We start from the raw sequence: 23,964 nt of genomic DNA, 5'->3' as shown, positions 1-23,964 counted from the left end.
CACTAAATTTATTTTTTAAAAAGAAATTACAGGGAGGTAGTGGCATAGTGCCACTGGGCTAGTAATCCAGAGGCCCAGGAAAATGCTCTGGGGACACGGGTTCGAATCCTGCCATGGCAGGTGGCAAAATATGATTTTGATAGAAATCTAGAATGAAACGTCCGTGCAATGTCGGGCCTTTGATGAAGAATAGGTGGATATATTTCCAAGTTAGGATTGTGTGTGAGTGATGGGGAACTTGCAGATGGTGGTAATCCAATCAGTCTGATATCCTTGTTCTTGGTGGTAGAGGTCAGGGGTTCAGAATGAGTAGCGGACTGGAACTAGCTAAATTGCTCTTGTGGACAGCTGGGACAACCCAGCGAGCTGCTCGACCTCCTTCTGTGATGTCACAATTTTATTCTATTCTAGATGTTGTTGAAGGAGCTTTGGTGAGTTGCTGCAGTGCATCATGTGGGCGGTAAACACGGCTGCCACTGTGCGTCAGTGGTGGGAGGGAATATTTAAGGTGGAGGATTGAGTACCAATCAAGTGGGCTGCTTTGTCTTGAAAGGTGTCTAGCTTTTTGAGTACAGTTGGAGTCACACATACCGAGACAAGTAAACAGTATTATATCACACACCTTACTTCAGACTTGTGGATGGTGGACATGTTTTGGGGAATCAGAAAGTGAGTTACTTTCCAAGTAATTGGCTAATTCTTTTAATGTTCCTTGACCCGTCCCTACTATTTTTAGTGTTGTTATCTGATACAGGCCCTTGATTTCTCTGCCTCTCACTTGTCCTTGCTGTATTTTTCTCTTGTTTTTGGCTCCCCCTGCTCTGAATTGTTACATAGGTTCCCATCCTCCTGCCATATTAATATAACCCTCCCCAGGGGCTCTAGAAAGTACCCCCTACCCAAGCACAGTCCCGATCCTACCCAGGTATAACCTGTCCAGTTTGTGCAGGTCCCAAAGCCCCAAGAATCTGAAACCCTCCCCCTCACACCACTTCTTCAGCCACGTATTTATCCAATATATTCTGCTATTTCTACTCTGACTAGCAGGTGGCACTGGTAGTAATCCTGAGATCACTACCTTCGAGATCCTACTTCTCAACTTTCTTCCTAACTCCCTATATTCTGCTTTTAGGACTTCATCCCTTTTTTACCTATATCATTTGTCCCAATGTGCACCATGACCACTGGCTGTTTATCTTCCCTTCCTGACATCCTCCGCTCCGAGACATCCTTGCCCCTAGCACCAGGGAGACCACAACCGGACCAGGCATGACCTCACTGACTAGCAGAGCTGCTTCAAAGGCCAAATGGCCTCCTCCTCTGAAGTCTGATGTTTCTCTATGTACCTCGGAGGGGAGCCTGTGGGCAGCTAGCTTTCTTTGTATGGAGAAGATTAAGTTCGCCTTGAGAGGTTCACTGTTGGGGTTCACCGCAACCATTCGTCGACACCTTTGCAGAAAATTATTCGTCAGCAGACCGGGGGGAGGGGAGGTAATAAAGGTAGGACCTGTACGAAAGGTGAATGGCTTTTGCACTATGTTTATGATTTCATGTATATTGTTTATTTTGTTGTTGTTACTATACTAAAAATACCTCAATAAAATGTTTATTAAAAAAAGGTCACTATGATGGTGTGAGGCATGAGCTGGCTATGACGGACTGGGAAACATTACTGAAAGGAAGGACAGCAGACAGACAATGGCAGCATTCAAGGAACGAATAAGTGAACTCCAAAAGTTGTTTATTCCTCTTTGGTGCAAGAGTAGAAAGGGAACTGTGGCCAAACCATGGCTTACAGGGAAATTAGAGATAGTATTAGATTCAAAGCAGAGGTATACAAATTAGCAAGAAAAAGCAATAGACCTGAGGATTGGGAACAGTTGAAAATTCAGCAAAGGCAGACCAAGGAATTGATTAAGAAGGGAAAATACAATATGAGAGTTAGATAGTGGGGAACATAAAAACTAACTGTAAAAGTTTCTATGGGTATGTAAAGAGAAAAACATTAATAAAAACTAATGTAGGCCCCTGACAGTCAGAGACGGGGAATTCATAACAGGAAACAAAGAAATGGCTGAGGAACTAAATTCTTACTTTGCTTCAGTCTTCACAAAGGAAGACATGAATAATGGGCTGGATTTTTTGAGAAGCACAAGTTTTAATGAGGAGCTGAAGGAAGTTAGTATTAATTTAAAAAATGGTTTGGGGAAAATTAATGGGATTGAAGGCAGACAAATCTCCAGGACCTGATCATTTTCATCCCAGAATACTTAAGGAAGTGGCCCTAGAAATAGTAAATCCACTGCTGGTCATTTTCCAAATTATTTCAACTCTGGAATGGCTCCTACAGATTGGAAGGTAGCTAATATAACCCTACTATTCAAATAGGGAGGTAATAATAATAATAATCTTTATTGTCACAAGTAGGCTTACATTAACACTGCAATAACATTGAAAAGCCGCTAGTCACCACATTCCGGCACCTGTTCAGGTACACTGAGGGAGAATTCAGAATGTCCAATTCACCTAACAGCATGTCTTTCGGGACTTGTGGGAGGAAACCAGAGCACCCGGTGGAAACCCACGCAGACACGGGGAGAACGTGCAGACTCTGCACAGACAGTGACCCAAGCCGGGAATCGAACCTGGGACCATGGCACTATGAAGCAGTAGTGCTCCAGACTGTGCTACTATGCTGCCCAGGTAGAGAGAAAACAGGGAACTATAGACCACTGAGCCTAACGTCAATAGTGGGGAAGTTGCTGGAGTCCATTATCAAGGATTTCATAGCACATGATGTGAAGATGCCGGCATTGGACTGGGGTGAGCACAGTAAGAAGTCTTACAACACTAGGTTAAAGTCCAACAGGTTTGTTTCAAATCACTAGCTTTCGGAGCACATTTCCTTTTTCAGGTGAATGAAGAGGTGGGTTCCAGAAACATATATAACGACAAAGTCAAAGATGCATTATGATACTTTCAATGCAAGTCTTTGCAGATAATTAAGTCTTTACAGGTCCAAACGGTGCGACTGGAGAGAGGGATAATCACAGGTTAAAGAGGTGTGAATTGTCTCAAGCCAGGACAGTTGGTAGGATTTTGCAAGCCCAGGCCAGCTGGTGGGGGGTGAATGTAATGTGACATGAATCCCAGGTCCCGGCTGAGGCCGTACTCATTTGTGCGGAACTTGGCTCTAAGTTTTTGCTCGGCGATTCTGCGTTGTCGCGCGTCCTGAAGGCTGCCTTGGAGAACGCTTACCCAGAGATCAGAGGCTAAATGCCTTTGACTGCTGAAGTGTTCCCCGACTGGAAGGGAACATTTCTGCCTGGCGATTGTCGCGCAATGTCCATTCATCTGCTGTCGCAGCGCCAATGTACTGACGGAAAGTATTTATTTAACTCCTTCACCATTTCCTGCTTCCCCATCATTATTTACCAGTCTCATTCTGAAGTGCCCCTCAGGTGATGAATATTTATCTCTATCTGTGCTAACAAGTCAGAGAACACACACAAACAGATACAAAAAACAGCTTCTTCCCCGCTGTTACCGTCTCCTAAACGACTTTCTTATGGACTGACCTGTATGCTTCAGCCAATGTTGGTGTCTATGTATTTACATTATTGACCGTGTGTTGCCCTATTATGTATTTTCTTTTCTTCTTGTGTACTTTCTTTTCATGTACTAAATGATCTGCATTTGAGTTGCCTGCAGAAAAATACTTTTCACTTCCTCAGTACACGTGACAATAAACAAATCCAAATCCAAAATCCAATTCATTCTTTGTGTTACAAATTCTGCATGCATTTTGATACAGGGCTCTGAACCTTTTGTATTTATGAGAATGGATTGAAGAGGTTGGGACTGTTCTCCTTGGAGTGAAGGCAGCTGAGGGGAGATTTGATAGAGATGTTCAAAATCATGACGGGGTTGGATACAGGAGCTAGGGAAAAACATTTTTCCCACACCAATCTTTAAGCCATGCACTCATCCCTCTAATCTTATCTGTCCAATGCCAATTTGCTTGTGGCTCTGGTAAAAATCCAGAGATTATTTACCCATGAGATTTTGCTTTCTATTTCACTCCTAGCTGCTCTACTACCTCAGCAGAAGCTCTTTCCTCGTCCTACCGATGTACATGGACCATGACAACTGGATCCTCCCTCCCACCGTAGGTTCCTCTCCTGTCCAGAGCAGATGTTCCGAACCCTGGCACCGGGCACGAAACACAGCCGTTTGGACTCTTGCTCTTGGACAAGAGGCAGAGAACTGTCTCTATTCGCCTAACTATACGATCTGTACTACCCCTGTATTCCTATTTACTCCCCGTGCATGAATGTCTTCCTGTACCACGGTGCCCAGGTCAGTTTACTCATCCACTCTGCAGCCCCACTCTCATTCAAACAAGCTCAAATAACCGAATCCTGACTGGGAACAATATTGTTGTTCCTTCCCTGTCACTGGGTCCAAATCCTGGAGCTCCTTTTGTAACAGCACTGTGGGTGTACCTCCACCACAGGGACTAACTACAGCAAGTCAAGGAGGAGGCTCACCACCAGCTTTCAAGAGCAATTTGGACTAGGCCATGTTCACATCCTGAGAGCACGGTGAAGTTGAAAACCCCTGTTGGCTTGAGGGTGGGAACAGGTAACAATTCCTCTCTTGCCTCTCTGAGTTTCACTATAGATCCTTCTCCCATTTTTTCCCATTCTTTAATTTCAAACCCCCATCTTATTCTGCACAGGTGGTAAAGACTCTCCCTATTGACTGTCTGTCTTGCCTCAATCTTGACAGCTGGATGGGGATGAACTTTGCAACTTCCTGTCCTCTGTGCTTCAGTGTTAAACACGTGAAACACCTTCAGCGTACCTGGGTGTCCTTGTGCACCATTTGCTGAAGGTAAGCATGCAGATGCATATGGTGGCCTTCATTGCAAGAGGTTTCGAGAATAGAAGCAGGGATGTGTTGCTGCAATTGTACAGGGCCTTGGAGTAATGTGTGCCGTTTTGGTCTCCTTCTCTGAGGAAGCATGTCCTTGCTCTCGAGGGAGTGCAGCGAAGGTTTACCAGACTGATTCCAGGGGTGGCGGGAATGTCTTGAGGAGAGATTGACTAGGTTGGGATTGTTCTCGCTGACGTTCAGAAGAATGAGGGGGAATCTCATAGAGACTTATAAAATTCTAACAGGACTAGACAGGGTAGATGCAGGGAAGATGTTACCAATGATGGGTGTGTCCAGAACCAGGGGTCATAGTCTGAGGATTCAGGGTAAACCATTTCGGACAGAGATAAGGAGACATTTTTTCACCCAAACAGCAATGAGCCTGTGGAACTTATTACCACAAGAAGTAGTTGATGCTAAATCAGTGAATATATTCAAGAGGCGGCTGGATATCGCACTTGGGAAGAATGGGATCAAAGACTATGGGGAGAAAGCAGGATTAGGCTATTAAGTTAGATGATCAGCCATGATGGAGATGAATGGCGGAGCAGGCTCCAAGGGCCAAAAGGCTTCCTCCTGCTCCTATCTATGTATCTATATATGTACAGTGCCGTGTCAATGGTACTGAGACGGGGGGGGGGGGGGGGGGGGGGGGGGGGGGGGGGGGGGGGGGGGGGGGGGCAGATGCACATGAACTGGGGGGGGGGGGGCGGGGGGGGGGGGTGCAGATACACATGAACTCAAGCTCAATACACTCCGGACCCGTTTGATCAGCTGGTCTTGGAGTACAGTTACTTACGATTACTGCCCAAATCAATGCAGTGAGTTCGGGCTGTAGAAACCTCCAAAACTCCTTCCAGTTAAATTCAGGGGCAGGCTGCTTGGATTTTTGAACTTTACACCTTTGGCCCTCTTCACAGTGAGCGATGTTGTTGTGGAGCCTCAGACACAGTGTTATTAGCCCAGGCGTGGCCACCAACAGGAAGGCACTACGAGTCCTCACTGGGCCCTGCAGCCAGCCACACACTCGCTGCCTGATGCTGTTTCCTGACTCATTCAACAACTGTAAGAAGAAACTGCATTCGGAAACCTTCATACCTCGAGGATGTCTCCAACATCGCTGGCCCCAGCTCAGACAGTGCCTACAACGAAACAGAATTCGCAACTAAAACATCAACAAGTTCAGTTCAAGAAAAAAAATGCCAAGTTCAACAAGGCTTCCACCTTTTTGTGAGTGATCTCGGCCTCCTCACCTTCTTATCTTGCCCCTGCTGATTCTCACCTCCTCACAATGCCCCCCAATACTCCGGCACCTGTTCGGGTAAACTGAGGGAGAATTCAGAATGTCCAATTCACCTAACAGCACGTCGTTCGGGACTTGTGGGAGGAAACCGAGTACCCGGGGAAACACACGCAGACACGGGGAGAACGTGCAGACTCCGCACAGGCAATGACCCAAGCGGGAATCTTTAGGTCTGTGAAGCAACAGTGCTAACCACTGCTACCTCCTTCTGCACTGTAGGGATTCTATGGTTCTATGTGGTCATGGGAAGGAAGATTAAGAAGTCAAGAAGGATATGTGCATTCCCTCATTCAAGCTGGCACGTCAGACATAAAGAATACAATGAATAGGATTGGCAGCGGGCCATTCGGCCCCTCAAACCTGCTCCACAATCCAATAACATCATGACTGATCTGTTAGTGTTTTGAATTCCACGTTTCATCTCCCTCCAATAACCTCGGATTCCCTTGCTTAACAAGAATCTATCTACCTCTGCCTTAAAAATATCCAATCATCCCACCTCTGCTGACTTGAGGGAGAGAGACGCATAGTTGCAAAACTCTCCCAAGATAAAAGAAGCTGTTCTCATCTGAAAACACACAGCGAGCAGGGGCAACGGCAGTTACTGGTGAAGCTCCTTTTCTTTAGGGTAAAATCCAGGACAGTGCATCAGCAAGGGCATTGCCCAGTCCTGGGATTTGAAAGGTTCAGATGACTGGAGAGAATTTGAAATTGGTCTAGGTGTAGAGAGATCTGTACACCTAGATCTCTCTGACTGTCAATACTCTTGAGCGTTCTACTGTATATTCCCTACCTGTATTAGACCTTCCAAAATGCATTACCTCACATTTGTCCGGATTAAACTCCATCTGCCATCTCTCCGCCCAAGTCTCCAGATGATCAAAATCCTGCTGCATCGGTGGCACAGTAGTTAGCACTGCTGCCTCACGGCGCTAAGGTCTGCCGTGTGGAGTTTGCACATTCTCCCCATGATTTTTTTTAATGAAATGAAAATCGCTTATTGTCACGAGTAGGCTTCAATGAAGTTACTGTGAAAAGCCCCTAGTCGCCACATTCCGGCGCCTGTCCGGGGAGGCTGGTACGGGAATCGAACCGTGCTGCTGGCCTGCTTGGTCTGCTTTAAAAGCCAGCGATTTAGCCTGGTGAGCTAAACCAGTAGAGTACCCGTTTCTTTTTTTCCAAGTAAGGGGCAATTTAGCGTGGCCAATCCACCTACCCAGTACATCTTTTGGTTGTGGGGCTGGGACCCATGTAGACACGGGGAGAATGTGCAACTCCACACAGACAGTGACCCAGGTCCATGATCGAACCCGCGTCCTCAGCGCTATGAGGCAGCAGTGTAAACCACTGCGCCACCCTACATTCTCCCTGTGTGTGCGTGGATCTCACCCTACAACCCAAAGATTTCCAGACTAGGTGCATTGTCCATGCTAAATTGGCCCTTAATTGGGAAAGAAATTGGGTACTCGAAATTTATTTTAAAATAAATTAATGGGGCGGCATGCGGCGCAGTGGTTAGTACTGGGACTGCGGCGCTGAGGACCCAGGTTCAAATCCTCGCCCTGGATCCCTGTCCGTGTGGATTATGCACATTCTCCCCATGTCTGCGTGGATCTCACCCCCACAACCCAAAGATGTGCAGGTTACATGGATTGGCCACACTAAACTGCCCCTTAATTGGAAAAATAAATAATTGGGGACTTTAAATTGTTTTTAAAAACTAATTTAAAAAAAGATAATGTTCCTGTTTAGACCCTCCGACAGTGCGATGCTCCCTCAGTACTGACCCTCTGACAGTGCAGCACTCCCTCAGTACTGACCCTCTGACAGTGCAGCACTCCCTCAGTACTGACCCTCTGACAGTGCGGCACTCCCTCAGTACTGACCCTCTGACAGTGCGGCACTCCCTCAGTACTGACCCTCTGATAGTGCGGCACTCCCTCAGTACTGACCCTCTGACAGTGCGGCACTCCCTCAGTACTGACCCTATGACAGTGCGGCACTCCCTCAGTACTGACCCTCTGACAGTGCGGCACTCCCTCAGTACTGACCCTCTGACAGTGCGGCACTCCCTCAGTACTGACCCTCTGATAGTGCGGCACTCCCTCAGTACTGACCCTCTGACAGTGCAGCACTCCCTCAGTACTGACCCTCTGACAGTGCGGCACTCCCTCAGTACTGACCCTCTGACAGTGCGGTACTGAATGGTACTTAAGTGCAGCACTCTGTTTGTAATTAGGGGCTCCACAGTGATTTGGATTGGGATCTGGCACTCTCTCAGAGATCTTCTGGTTGGGATCTGACACTCACAGTCATCTGGTTGGGATCTGACAGTCTCACAGTGATATGGTTGGGGATCTGGCACTCTCATATTGACCTGGTTGGGATCTGACAGTATCACAGTGACCTGGTTGGGATCTGACACTCTCACAGTGATCTGGTTGGGATCTGGCACTCTCACAGTAATCTGGTTGGGATCTGACAGTCTCACAGTGATCGGGTTGGGATCTGGCAGTCTCACAGTGATCTGGTTGTGTTGTGGCAGTCTCACGGTAATCTGGTTGGGATCTGACACTCTCACAGTGATCTGGTTGGGATCTGGCACTCTCACAGTAATCTGGTTGGGATCTGACAGTCTCACAGTGATCTGGGTGGGGATCTGACAGTCTCACAGTGATCTGGTTGGGATCTCGCACACTCACCGTGATCTGGTTGGGGATCTGACAGTCTCACAGTAATCTGGTTGGGGATTTGACACTCTCACGGTGATCTGGTTGGGATTGGGCACTCTCACTTTGATCTGGTTTGGGACCTGACACTCTCACAGTGATCTGTTTTAGGGATGTGACAGTCTCACGGTGATCTGGTTTGGGATCTGACACTCTCACAGTGATCTGGTTGGGATCTGGCACACTCACAGTGATCTGGGTGGGGATCTGACAGTCTCACAGTGATCTGGTTGGGATCTCGCACACTCACCGTGATCTGGTTGGGATCTTGCACACTCAGTCATCGGGTTGGGATCTGGCACTCTCACAGTGATCTGGTTGGGATCTGGCACTCTCACAGTGATCTGGTTGGGATCTGGCACTCTCACAGTGATCTGGTTGGGATCTGGCACACACAGTGATCTGGTTGGGATCTGGCACTCTCACAGTGATCTGGTTGGGATCTGGCACGCTCACAGTGATTTGGTTGGGGATCTGACACTCTCACATTGACCTGGTTGGGGATCTGGTACTCCCACAGTGATCTGGTTGGGATCTGGCACACTCACAGTGATCTGGTTGGTATCTGGCACTCTCACACTGATCTGATTGGGATCTGGCACACTCACAGTGATCTGGTTGGGATCTGGCACTCTCACAGTGATCTGGTTGGGATCTGGCACACACAGTGATCTGGTTGGGATCTTGCACACTCACAGTGATCGGGTTGGGATCTGGCACTCTCACAGTGATCTGGTTGGGATCTGGCACTCTCACAGTGATCTGGTTGGGGATCTGGCACACTCATAGTGATCTGGTTGGGATCTGGCACACTCACAGTGATCTGGTTGGGATCTGGCACACTCACAGTGATCTGGTTGGGATCTGGCACACTCACAGTGATCTGGTTGGGATCTGGCACTCTCACAGTGATCTGGTTGGGATCTGGCACTCTCACAGTGATCTGGTTGGGATCTGGCACACTCACAGTGATCTGGTTGGGTATCTGACAGTCTCACAGTAATCTGGTTGGGGATTTGACACTCTCACGGTGATCTGGTTGGGATTGGGCACTCTCACTTTGATCTGGTTTGGGACCTGACACTCTCACAGTGATCTGTTTTAGGGATGTGACAGTCTCACGGTGATCTGGTTTGGGATCTGACACTCTCACAGTGATCTGGTTGGGATCTGGCACACTCACAGTGATCTGGTTGGGGATCTGGCACTCTCACAGTTATCTGGTTGGGATCTGGCACACTCACAGTGATCTGGTTGGGATCTGGCACACTCACAGTGATCTGGTTGGGATCTGGCACTCTCACAGTGATCTGGTTGGGATCTGGCACTCTCACAGTGATCTGGTTGGGATCTGGCATACTCACAGTGATCTGGTTGGGGATCTTACAGTCTCACAGTAATCTGGTTGGGGATTTGACACTCTCACGGTGATCTGGTTGGGATTGGGCACTCTCACGGTGATCTGGTTTGGGATCTGACACTCTCACAATGAGCTGGCAGTCTCACAGTGATCTGGTTCGGAACCTGGCAATCTCATAGTGATCTGGTTGGGATCTGGCACTTTCACAGTGATCTGGTTTGGGACCTGGCAGTCTTACAGTTATCTGGTTGGGACCTGGCACACTCACAGTAATCTGGTTTGGATCTGACACTCTCACAGTGACCTGGTTGGGACCTGGCAGTCTCACAGTGATCTGGTTGGGACCTGTCACTCTCACAGTAATCTGGTTGGGATCTGACAGTCTCACGGTGATGTGGTTGTGGATTGACACTCTCATGGTGATCTGTTGGGATCTGACAGTCTCACAGTGATCTGGTTAGGCTGTGACAGTATCACAGTGATCTGGTTTGGGACCTGGCACTCTCACAGTGACCTGGTTGGGACCTGGCACTCTCACAGTGATCTGGTTGGGATCTGACAGTCTCAGTGATCTGGTTGGGATCTGGCACTCTCTCAGTGATCTGGTTGGGACCTGGCACTCTCTCAGTGATCTGGTTGGGACCTGGCACTCTCTCCGTGATCTGGTTGGGACCTGGCACTCTCTCAGTGATCTGGTTGGGACCTGGCACTCTCACAGTGAACTGGTTGGGACCTGGCACTCTCACAGTGATCTGGTTTGGGACCTGGCAGTCTCACATTGATCTGGTTTGGGGCCTGGCACTCTCACAGTGATCTGGTTGGGATCTGGCACTCTCACAGTGATCTGGTTGGGATCTGGCACTCTCACAGTGATCTGGTTGGGATCTGGCACACTCACAGTGATCTGGTTGGGATCTGGCACACTCAAAGTGAGCTGGTTGGGGATCTGACAGTCTCACAGTAATCTGGTTGGGGATTTGACACTCTCACGGTGATCTGGTTGGGATTGGGCACTCTCACTTTGATCTGGTTTGGGACCTGACACTCTCACAGTGATCTGTTTTAGCGATGTGACAGTCTCACGGTGATCTGGTTTGGGATCTGACACTCTCACAGTGATCTGGTTCGGAACCTGGCAATCTCATAGTGATCTGGTTGGGATCTGGCACTTTCACAGTGATCTGGTTTGGGGCCTGGCAGTCTTACAGTTACCTGGTTGGGACCTGGCACACTCATGGTGATCTGGTTAGGGATCTGACAGTATCACAGTGATCTGGTTTGGGACCTGGCACTCTCACAGTGACCTGGTTGGGACCTGGCACTCTCACAATGATCTGGTTGGGATCTGACAGTCTCAGTGATCTGTTTGGGATCTGGCACTCTCTCAGTGATCTGGTTGGGACCTGGCACTCTCACAGTGATCTGGTTTGGGACCTGGCACTCTCACAGTGATCTGGTTGGGACCTGGCACTCTCACAGTGATCTGGTTTGGGACCTGGCACTCTCACAGTGATCTGGTTTGCGACCTGGCAGTCTCACATTGATCTGGTTTGGGGCCTGGCACTCTCACAGTGATCTGGTCAGGATCTGACAGTCTCACAGTGATCTGGTTTGGGATCTGACAGTCTCACAGTGATCTGGTTTGGGACCTGGCAGTCTCACAGTAATCTAGTTGGGATCTGACAGTCTCACACTGATCTGGTTTGGGACCTGGCAGTCTCACAGTAATCTGGTTGGGTTGTGGCAGTCTCAGAGTGATCTGGTTTGGGATTTGACAGTCGCATTGTGATCTGGTTTGGGACCTGGCACTCTCACGGCGATCTGGTTGGGATTGGCAGTCTCACAGTGATCTGGTTTGGGACCTGGCAGTCTCATAGTGATCTGGTTGGGATCTGGTACTTTCACAGTGATCTGGTTGGGATCTGGCAGTCTCACAGTGATCTGGTTGGGATCTGGTACTTTCACAGTGATCTGGTTGGGTTGTGGCAGTCTCACAGTGATCTGGTTTGGGATCTGGCAGTCTCAATGTGATCTGGTTGGGTTGTGGCACTCTCACAGTAATCTGTTTGGGATGTGGCAGTCTCACAGCGATCTGGTTTGGGACCTGGCACTCTCACATTGATCTGGTTTGGGACCTGGCAGTCTCATAGTGATCTGGTTTGGGACCTGGCAGTTTCACAGTGATCTGGTTTGGGATCTGGCAGTCTCAATGTGATCTGGTTGGGTTGTGGCACTCTCACAGTAATCTGTTTGGGATGTGGCAGTCTCACAGCGATCTGGTTTGGGACCTGGCACTCTCACAGCGATCTGGTTTGGGACCTGGCAGTTTCACAGTGATCTGGTTGGGATCTGGCACTCTCACTGTGATCTGGTTTGGGACCTGGCACTCTCACAGTAATCTGGTTGGGATCTGGCAGTTTCACAGTGATCTGGTTGGGATCTGGCACTCTCACATTGACCTGGATGGGGATCTGACAGTCTCACAGTGATCTGGTTTGGATCTGGCACTCTCACAGTAATCTGGTTGGGTTGTGGCAGTCTCAGAGTGATCTGGTTTGGGATTTGACATTCGCATTGTGATCTGGTTTGGGACCTGGCACTCTCACGGCGATCTGGTTGGGATTGGCAGTCTCACAGTGATCTGGTTTGGGACCTGGCAGTCTCATAGTGATCTGGTTGGGATCTGGTACTTTCACAGTGGTCTGGTTGGGATCTGGCAGTCTCACAGTGATCGGGTTTGGGACCTGGCAGTCTCAATGTGATCTGGTTGGGTTGTGGCACTCTCACAGTAATCTGTTTGGGATGTGGCAGTCTCACAGCGATCTGGTTTGGGACCTGGCACTCTCACAGTGTTCTGGTTTGGGACCTGGCAGTCTCACAGTGATCTGGATGGGACCTGGCACTCTCACAGTGATCTGGTTGGGATCTGACACTCTTACAGTGATCTGGTTGGGATCTGACACACTGACAGTGATCTGGTTTGGGATATGACACTCTCACACTGATCTGGTTGGGGATTTGACACTCTTGCGGTGTTCTGGTTTGGGACCTGGCAGTCACACGGTGATCTGTTTTGGGATCTGACACTCTCACAGTGATCTGGTTTTGGACCTGGCAGTCTCACAGTGATCTGGTTGGGAACCTGGCAATCTCATAGTGATCTGGTTGGGATCTGGCACTTTCACGGTGATCTATTTGGGACCTGGCAGTCTCACAGTAATTTGGTTTGGGATTTGACACTCTCACAGTGATCTGGTTTGGTATCTGGCATTCTCACAGTGATCTGGTTGCGGATCTGACAGTCTCACAGTGATCTGGTTTGGGACCTGGCACTCTCACAGTGATCTGGTTGGGACCTGGCACTCTCACAGTGATCTGGTTTGGGACCTAGCACTCTCACAGTGATATGGTTGGGATCTGCCACTCTCACAGTGACCTGGTTGGGACCTGGCACTCTCACAGTAATCTGGTTGGGATCTGACAGTCTCACAGTGATCTGGTTTGGGACCTGGCACTCTCACACTGATCTGGTTGGGACCTGGCACTCTCACAGTGATCTGGTTTGGGACCTGGCTCTCTCACAGTGATCTGGTTTGGGACCTGGCACTCTCACAGTGATCTGGTTTGGGACCTGGCACTCTCACAGTGATCTGGTTTGGGACCTGGCACTTTCACAGTGATCTGGTTGGGATCTGACACTCTCACAGTGATCTGGTTTGGGACCTGGCACTCTCAGTGATCTGGTTTGGGACCTGGCACTCTCACAATGATCTGGTTTGGGACCTGGCACTCTCACAATGATCTGGTTTGGGATCTGGCATTTTCACAGTGACCTGGTTGGGACCTGGCACTCTCACAGTGATATGGTTTGGGACCTGGCTCTCTCACAGTGATCTGGTTTGGGACCTGGCACTCTCACAGTGATCTGGTTGGGATCTGACACTCTCACAGTGATCTGGTTTGGGACCTGGCACTCTCAGTGATCTGGTTTGGGACCTGGCACTCTCACAATGATCTGGTTTGGGATCTGGCACTTTCACAGTGATCTGGTTGGGATCTGGCACTCACACTGGTTTATGCGATGAGCGGTGGCCGCCGCGGTGGTGCCTGGGAGGTGTAGTTCCCGCTGCCGCGCCTCCCCATTCAAAGCGACACTTCCGCCGCGGCGTCGGAACTACAGGTCCCAGCACACCCCGCGCACCGGCTTCGCCTACCTGCTGCTGTCGGCGGCGATCCAGCCGCCGGCTCGGGACCGGGGATACACGGTGCGGATGGGGAAAAGTCCCCGGGCCTTCGCACCGCTCCTCAAACACAGGTGAAACATCGCAGATGGTTGTGAATAAAAGACAGCCGGGGTGGACTCCAGCGGGACTCTACTCAGCTCCGTTTCCCCAGCAACGCGGGCGGCGCCATCTTTAATCCCACCCACAATCCACAGCGCGGGGCTTGTTTTTAATTAATTATTGCTATTGTTTCTCACTCCACTTCACACCAATGGACCCGCGATGTGAACCAAGAAGGAAAGCCAGGTGGAGGTGCCTTTGTTTTAATTCATTTATCTGGCAGTGAGGTCACCCTGGAGGTCAGAGGTCGCATCTGTGTGACGTCGGCAGTGAGAGCTGTCATTTGTGTTGGACTGTTTTAGAGAAAGGGATAGAGAGGAGAGAGATGGATGGATAGATAGATAGAGATAGATAGAGAGAGAGAGAGAAAGAAAGAAACAGAAATAGGTGAGAGAGATACAGAGAGAGAGAGAGAGAGAGAGGTGTGACAGAGAGACACACACATACAAAGAGAGGTGTGAGACAGAGAAAGAGAGGTGTAAGAAAGAGAAACAGAAAAAGATGTGAGACAGTGAAAGGAGAATACAGATAGAGCAGGGAAATATAAAAATACAGTTGGAGAAGAACAAATGGAGATGGAGAGAGAGAAATAGAGATACGGGGAGAGAGAGAACTAGAGATAAAGGGTCTGAGGGAGGAACAGAGATACGGGCAGGGAGGAATAGAGGTAAGGGAAGGGAGGAATAGGGATACGGGTAGGGAGGAATAGAGATACAGGGACGGAGGAGGGAGGAATAGAGATACAGGGAGGGAGAGAGGAAAATAGAGATACGGAGGGAGGAATAGCGATACGGAGGGAGGAATAGAGGTATGGAGACGGAGGGAGGAATAGAGGTATAGGGACAGAGGGAGGGATAGAGGTATAGGGACAGAGGGAAGAATAGAGATACGGAGGAAGGAATAGAGATACGGGGACGGAGGAAGGAATAGAGATACGGGGACGGAGGGAGAATAGAGATACGGGGACGGAGGGAGAATAGAGATACGGGGACGGAGGGAGAATAGAGATACGGGGACGGAGGGAGAATAGAGATATGGGGACGGAGGGAGAATAGAGATACGGGGACGGAGGGAGAATAGAGATACGGGGACGGAGGGAGAATAGAGATACGGGGACGGAGGGAGAATAGAGATACGGGGACGGAGGGAGAATAGAGATACGGGGACGGAGGGAGAATAGAGATACAGGGACGGAGGGAGAATAGAGATACGGGGACGGAGGGAGAATAGAGATACGGGGACGGAGGGAGAATAGAGATACGGGGACGGAGGGAGAATAGAGATACGGGGACGGAGGGAGGAATAGAGATACGGGGACGGAGGGAGGAATAGAGATACGGGGACGGAGGGAGGAATAGAGATACAGAGACGGAGGAGAGAATAGTGGTACGGGGAGAGAGAGAAATAGAGATACGTGGGAGAGAGAAAAATATACAGCGGAGAGAGAGAAGAAAGATACAAGAGGAGGGAGAAATACAAAGGAAAGAGAGGAGAAAATTACAAGACAGAAATAGAAAAACAGACTACAAGAAAAGGAGTAAAATACAAGCGAAAGTGAAATAAAAGAGATAAAGGGAAAAGAATGCAAGGGGAGGAAGAGATATAATACAGCAGAGAAAGATACTGGAAAGGGGGGGAAACTACAAGGAGAGGGAGAGATACAAAACGGAGTGAGAGATCAATACAGGCGAAAGAAAGATACAGAGGTTAAGAAAGAAATAAAGATAGAGAAATACAGGCCCAGAGAAGGAGAATGAGAAAAGGGCAGAGAAATGCAATCAGGGGGAAAAAGTGAGATTGAGAAGGAAGGAATTGTCATTTAAAAAGATCAGAAGGACAGGCAAAGAACAGAGCGAGTAAAACATCTCAATGAACAGACAGCAAAGATCTGCAGGAGAAATATAGAATATCAGGAAAAGACCGGAGGCAGAGAGAGGGGAGTGGACAAAGAAAATCAGGAGCAATAAGAGAGGCCCAAGGGAAACCTCAGCAGGAAACGTAATCAAGGGAAAGCAAATGAGAAGAGGCAGAAAGGCCACTGGCAGAATAACAAAGAGCAGACAAAATCAGTGGAAGATGAGAGAGAGCGAGCAACAACCAGCACACTGCTGACACCACAGAAAGAGAGAGAGAGGTTTGAAATCCCAGTGGAAAAACAGGCAGCAAGGAGAACCTTGAGAAAAACAAACCTGGAGGTGGGGGGGAGGGAAAGAGGGTGAGGTAAACAGCAGGCAGATGTAAACAGGCTGCAGGAGGAATATAAATAGGGGCAGAGATAGGCAGCAAGAGGGGACAGGCAGCCAGAGCACACACAAACGTGAGTGAGTGAGACAGGCAGGCGGGATTGAGCAGGAGCTGCCCCACTGGGACCCTGCACACAGCCAGAGCCAGGATTACAGGGCAACTCAGCAACTCTAACCGACACAGCAGCAGCAGCAGCAGCAGCCGCCCGGGGTGGAGGAGGTGCGGGCCAGCACCCAGCTGCATGTCCTGCTGCTCAGCCTTCTTGCTGGCCTGGGGCTGATGGAGTAGAGAGGGGCAGGCAATGTCCTCTGTTGTCTAGGCCACACACAGAGAGGGGGGGAGAGAGAGTGACACACAGCAGCAGCAGCAAGGACGGGGAAGGATGGCACTTTGCATTACTGCAACGCGGTGACTGCCGCTTCCACAGGCTGCTGGATGTGTTAACAAGGGGGGAGGCTGCATTGTTTAGCAGAGCAGTAAGGAACCCCCCCGCCCCCAGCCTGGGGAGGGGGGGCTGACTGACTACAAGATGTCACTCTGTTCCAAGGATGTCTCCAGGTAAGACAGAGAGTTATGTGGCTGGTTGTATGTTGTTGTGAGATGCGAGGGGGGGGGGGGATGTTGTGGAGAGAGGGGAGGGGGGGGAGCAGCTTGGGGGGGGGGGGGGTTGTGGAGAGAGGGGGGAGCAGCTGGTGCAGTCTGTGTGTGTGTGTGTGTGTGTGAGAGAGAGACACGAGGAATTCAATCCAGCGTTTTCTGCAAGGACGTTCTGAAAACAAGAGAGGCCGACCTTGGCTGCTCAGCTTGCTCTCCACAGGGAATGTTTACTCCCTCTTCCCCCTGCACGGTCAACCCATTCCCCCACCCCCACCTGCAGTGTGCTAGTCTTAAAGTTGAGCTCCAGGAGGCACAAGCAGGAGACACCAGCCTAGAGGTCTGTGCTGAGTCAGTTGCCCTCGGCCTGGGCATGACTCCAGTTGGCCTCAGTGCCCCTTGGGTTAGGAAGGGACGGAGGGCAAAAAGCAGGGGTCCAGCTGGCTATCGGGGGGCCTGTGCTGAAAGCTTTGTGTGTGTGTGTATATAGAGATTGAGTGATGCCAACCACAGTCAGACAGCTGTCAAGGCTCACACACTGAAAACGGCCACTCGGGCACTAAACTAGGGGACAGCAAGTACCGGCTGTGGCCCAGCGATAGCCGTCGATTCACATTTACCCATTGTATTGCTGTTGTCTGTCAGAGTTACCAGTATGCATTTATATTCCATTCCATAATGGTGGAGTTTTGCGATTTACTTTGGGTGGCGCAGTGCGAAGGTGGGACAGGAAGGGACATTGGACTCGGACAACGACCCTGGTCCGCAGTCCATTATTTAAGGGGAGCAATGATCTTTTGTTATAGGTGCTCCATGTGGATTTGAGAGTTGATTTTGTGTTGGGGTGGTACGGTAGCATAGTGGTTAGCACTTTTGCTTCATTGCACCAGGGACCCAGGTTCAATTCCCAGCTTGGGTCACTGTGCGGAGTCTGCATGTTCTCCCTGTGTCTGCGTGGGTTTCCTCCGGGCGCTCCGGTTTCCTCCCACATGTCCCGAAAGATGAGCTGTTAGGTGAATTGGACATTCTGAATTCTCCCTCTGTGTACCCGAACAGGTGCCGGAATGTGGTGATTTTCACAGTAACTTCATTGCATTGTTAATGTAAGGTGACTTGTGACACTAATAAAGATCATGGAATATTATTATTATTATAGTATTAGTGGTGATCTGAGACACCGCAGCCTCAAACTAACCCACCCCCACCCGGGACTGTCACTTCAAGCTCGAGCATGCGGTTTGTGAGGTCAGGTGAGCTGGTCACTGTGATCATTGTGAGAGCCTGAGATAGATTGGATCATTATGGATCATTAGCTGAGAGCTATCTGGCTCGCATTGTTCACTGCCTCATTGCTGAGATGGCACTGTGTCACATCTCCAACACTGCAGTTCAATAATACTTTCGTAGTTCAGGCTCGACAAAACGTGTAATTTGCTGTGTGTTTATTGAAGCATGGTGAGGGGATTCCCTTGAGTGACAGTTTTTTTTAATAAAATAATTTTTATTGAAAAATTTTGAATTTATACAACAACATTGAACCATAATATACCAACAATAACAATAATGATAGCAATCATAAACATTCGCCTCTCCTCAATGAACAACACAACATATTAACAACAACTTAAATTAACACAATATTAAGTTACATAACCATAGAGAAAAAAAAATAGAAACTATAATGAGGAACCCCCCCCCGGGTTGCTGCTGCTATTGACCAAGTTACCTATCTTTGAGCCAGGAAGTCCAGAAAAGGCTGCCACCATTTATAGAACCCTTGTATTGACCCTCTCGGGGCAAATTTGACCCTCTCCAATTTTATAAATCCCGCCATGTCACTGATCCAGGTCTCCACACTTGGGGGCCTTGCATCCTTCCACTGCAGCAAGATCCTCCGCCGGGCTACTAGGGACGCAAAGGCCAGGACACTGGCCTCTTTCGCCTCCTGCACTCCCGGCTCCATCGCGAGTCCCCACCCTGGTTTGACCCTGGATCCAACCACCCTCGACACCGTCCCCGCCACCCCCTTCCAGAATTCTTCCAGTGCTGGGCATGCCCAGAACATATGGGCATGATTCGCTGGACTCCCCTGCTGAACACCTGGTGCACCTGTCCTCACCACCAAAGAACCTACTCATCCTAGTCCCGGACATGTGGGCCCGGTGCAGCACCTTAAATTGGATGAGACTAAGCCTCGCACATGAAGAGGAAGAGTTGACCCTCTCCAAGGCATCCGCCCAAGCCCCGTCCTCTATCTGCTCCCCAAGTTCCCCCTCCCATTTGGCCTTCAGCTCCTCCACTGACGACTCCTCCACCTCCTGCATTACCTTATAAATGTCAGACACCTTCCCCTCTCCGACCCACACCCCCGAAAACACTCTGTCCATCGCCTCCCTTGAGTGACAGTTGTTGCACAGTGTGACTGAGTATCACCAGGCTCCTGTGATAGGATAGGTGTGAGCTGGGCCAAATGGTCTCCGTCACCTGTAATGATCTGTGGGACAAAAGTCATTCAATATCAGATACCTTTTTCAATAATCTGTTCAAAATTGTAGTTTCACCAGAAATAAGAGATAATATACTTCTCATCCTGTACTGTGCACTGGGACAGTGTTATCAAGGGCAAATATGCTCCTTGTTCTTTACTGCGTGCGTAAAGGCAAGCTTAGGGAGTAAAGTGATAATATACTCCTGGCTCTGTGCTCTACAAGATGTTGGTGTGGCTCTGGTAGATTGGCCATTTATGAGATGTGGGCATCGATGCAGGACCAGCGTTTATTGTCCTTCAACTGAGTGTCTCGCTAGGCCATTTCAGGGGCATTTAAGAATCAACTCCATCGCTGTGGGTCTGGAGTCGCATGTAGGCCAGACCGGGTAAGGACAGTAGATTTCCTTCCCTAAAGGATTAATAAACCAGCAGGGTTTTTATGAAAATCAATGATAGTTTCCCGGTCTTCATGGGACTTTTAATTCCAGATTTCTTTTGAGTTTAAATTCCATCACATGCCGTGGTGGGATTTGAACACGGATCCCCAGAGCATTTCTCTGCTCTCTGGATTACTAGCCCAGTGCCTCGTATTAATGCCTGAATGAGACAGACCTGGTATTTCTAAGTAATTGAACCAGGAAGAGCTGGACACTCAGACAAGCTAATGTAGTGGAAATAAATCCCGCCACCGTGAATGGGTTTCTTCTATCTGAGCTTCGACACTCCATTGTTTTTACAAACTCCTTTAAGATGGACTTCTCCTGGAGCCTCTTTTAATAAATATTAATTCAGCCCAGGGCCCCCACTAAACCAGCAGAATTACAAGAAATGAACATAAACCCTTTGCCCACACCGGCCTGTGCCGGTATTTCAATTTACCTGAGCTGTATCCTAATCCCACGTACCTGTCCTGTTCCCAAATCCCTTTACCCTCCTTTCCCTCGCCTTTCCTATCTCACCTGTTGACATGGTCTCTGCTCAATCACTGACTCCAGGAGCAAATTCCACAGCCTTGCAATTCTCTGGGGAAACAGTTTCTCCTACTCGCTAACCGTAATCTCTGTGACGTTTCATTTTGTATCCATGTTCCCTCCCAAAACTGCCAGCGCTACATCCCTATTCAAAAAGGGAGGGAGACAAAAAGCAGGAACTACAGGCTGTTTAGCCTAATGTGTATTGTTGGAAAATGTTGGAATCAGTTAATAAGGAAGTAATAGCAGCACATTTTGAAAATCATAATCTAATCAAGTAGAGTCAGCATGGCTTTGTGAAAAGGAAATCAGAGGGGCATCGGTAGATGTGTTGTATTTGGGCATCCAGAAGGCGTTTGACAAGTTACCTCATAAAAGGTTAACACGGACTGCAACTGTTTACAATACATATCAATGACTTGGAGGAAGGAAGTGACTGTACCATTGCTAAATTTGCAGACGACACAAAAATAGGTGTAAAGACCAGTTGGGAGAGGGGTACCAGGTCTGGGGTGGGGGGGGTTGCAGACATATGTATAAGCTATAACGGATCGCTGATTTGGAAGTGGATTTCCCATGCCAGGAGAAGTTAGTCGGTTACATTTGGGGCTGTCACTTCTGGCAAAGCAGCACCGACCACCGGGGTGTCCCGGGCAAGGGAATCTAGAACTAGGGCAACACCATGGTTAGCACTGCTGCCTCACAGTGCCAGGGGCCCAGGTTCAATACCGGCCTCAGGTCACTGTCTGTGCGGAGTCTGCACGTTCTCCCCGTGTGTGCGTGGGTTTCCTCCGGGTGCTCCAGTTTCCTCCCACAGTCCAAAGAATTGCAGGTTAGATGGATTGGCCATGCTAAATTTCCCCTTAGTGTCCAGGGATCTGCAGGTTAGGTTATGGGGATAGGGCGGGGTGGGTGTGGGATGGGGGAGTGGATCTAGAATACTCTTTCGGAGGGTTGGTGCAGACTCGATGGACCGAATGGCCTCCTTCTGCACTGTAGGGATTCTATGAAATTCTAAATTGATAGGTTAAGTAAGTGGGGAAAAAGTTGGCAAATGGAATATGGTGAGGGAAAATCTGAAGTTATTTGTTTTGGAAGGTTGAACAAATGAAAAAACTGCAGAAAGCTGCAGCACAAAGGGACTTGTTCAGGAAACCCAGAAATCGAGCACGCGGCGCAGCAGGTAATAAGAAAGGCGAATGGAGGGGCAGCACGGTGGCACAGTGGTTAGCACTGCTGCCTGCGGTGCTGAGGATCCGGGTTCGAGTCACTGTCCGTGTGGAGTTTGCACAGTCTCCCCATGTCTGCTTGGGTTTCACCCCCACAACCCAAAGATGTGCAGGGTAGGTAGATTGGCCACGCTAAATTGCCCCTTGATTGGAAAGAATTGGGTACTCTAAATTTATTTTTTTTAAAGGAAGGCGAATGGAATATTGCCCTTATTTCAAGGGGGGTGGAGTTTCAGAGTCGGGAAGTCCTGCTGCAGCTGTACAAGGAACCATATCTGGACCAAATCTGGAGCACTGGGAGCAGTTTTCATTGAATCACTATAGTATAGACGGAGGCCATTTGGCCCATCGAGTCTGCACCGACCCTCTGAAAAAGCAGGCAACCTAGGCCACGCTCCTACCCTATCTCCAGAACTCAGTAATCGTACATAACCTAACCTTTTGGACACTTAAGGGGCAATTTAGCGTGACCAATCCACCTAGCTTGCACATCTTTGGACTGTGGGAGGAAACCGGAGCATCCGGAGGAAACCCACGAAGACACGGGGAGAAAATGCAAAGTCCACACAGAGAGCCACCAGAGGCCGGAATTGATCCTGAGCCCCTGTCAGGCTGAGAGGCAGCAGCGCTAAATCCTGAGCCCCTGTCAGGCCGAGAGGCAGCAGCGCTAACCACTGTGACGCCCCTGTTTTCCCTTATTTCATTGGAGGCGGTTCAGAGAAGGTTCACTCAGATGATTTCCGGTGTGAAGGGATTGTCCTGTGAGCAAAGGTTAAACAGGTTGGCATCTACTCATTGGAATTCAGAAGAATGAGAGGTGATCTCATTGGAACATGTTGGATTCTTGAGGTGCTGACGGGGTAAATGCTGAGAGGGTGTTTCCGCCTCATGGGAGAGTCTAGGGCCAGAGAGCAGGGTCTCAGAATAAATGGCTGCAATTTAAGACTGAGATAAGGAGGAATTTCTTCCCTCATAGAGTTGAGAGTCTTTGGAACTCCTTGTCACAGAGAGCCCCCGGATGCCACATCGGTACCAGAGCAAAGAAAATGAAGGAATCTTGTACTTCGGATCCCTCTGCCTCATGGGATATTCCGCCCCACGTATCCAAAGACACTGTCCCTGACGTAGCATTAGAGTACAGAAGTATTATCGACTGTCCCACGATTTGAGGATGACATCTCCTCTGATCAGGTCAATTTAATGCTGATTCAACCGGACACTCCGTTACAATTCTGTGGACAGCACATTCTAATCCTGTTCCTTTTATTTTAGTTATCCCCACAGGTCAGATCAGAGGAATATGATATAATATGGCACGGTTTGAAACTTACCAGGAGTACCAGCGGCTGGGGGCGGAGGATTACGAGGAGGATTCCCCACCAGGTGAAGACCTGTTGGTACATGTTCCAGAGGGACTGAAAGGTACAGAGCATAATTCAGGCTTCCATTTCTCCCTGATTCACCCTCTCCCTGCTAATAAATGTGGCAAATCTCGTCTCTGTGGCTCCTGTTGCCTCATGTTAACATCACTTCAGCTACTGAACCATCTCCTGCTTTCCACTTGAGCATTTAACAGTCATTTTATTTCTTCCATAAAACACGCACATTTGTCTGTTTGTGAGTGTGTCTCTGTCTGCTGAGTGCGTAAATAGTGAGAAACTGTTCCCACTCCATAGAGCATCATGAACGAGAGGACATGGATTCAGAATAATTGGCAAAGGGAGTAAAAGTGATGTGCAGAGTCTTTCCCAACTGGCGGGGGGGG

The 23,964-nt window shown here is 49.1% G+C and overlaps 2 protein-coding genes across 2 annotated transcripts in view; one reads left to right on the top strand and one right to left on the bottom strand.

Moving 5' to 3' along the window:
• LOC119972896 (mitochondrial potassium channel ATP-binding subunit-like) overlaps positions 1 to 14,760 on the bottom strand; it is a 91,023-nt gene extending 76,263 nt beyond the window's left edge. Inside the window, exons 1-2 of the mRNA XM_038810441.1 lie at positions 14,545 to 14,760; positions 5,738 to 6,080 (exon numbers count right to left, since the gene is read on the bottom strand). Coding sequence (XP_038666369.1) covers positions 5,738 to 6,080; positions 14,545 to 14,654 — 453 coding nt within the window. The 5' untranslated portion in view covers positions 14,655 to 14,760. The remainder of the gene's footprint in view (positions 1 to 5,737; positions 6,081 to 14,544) is intronic.
• The window catches only part of atg9b (autophagy related 9B), a 419,304-nt gene continuing 409,964 nt past the window's right edge, over positions 14,625 to 23,964 (top strand). Inside the window, exons 1-2 of the mRNA XM_038810440.1 lie at positions 14,625 to 14,645; positions 23,472 to 23,621. Coding sequence (XP_038666368.1) covers positions 23,510 to 23,621 — 112 coding nt within the window. The 5' untranslated portion in view covers positions 14,625 to 14,645; positions 23,472 to 23,509. The remainder of the gene's footprint in view (positions 14,646 to 23,471; positions 23,622 to 23,964) is intronic.

This window comes from Scyliorhinus canicula, chromosome 10 (assembly GCF_902713615.1).
Source record: "Scyliorhinus canicula chromosome 10, sScyCan1.1, whole genome shotgun sequence".
NCBI classification, from domain to species: Eukaryota; Metazoa; Chordata; class Chondrichthyes; order Carcharhiniformes; family Scyliorhinidae; genus Scyliorhinus; species Scyliorhinus canicula.
Note: the sequence above shows the minus strand (reverse complement) of the source record. Positions and strands in the feature narration are given on the sequence as shown.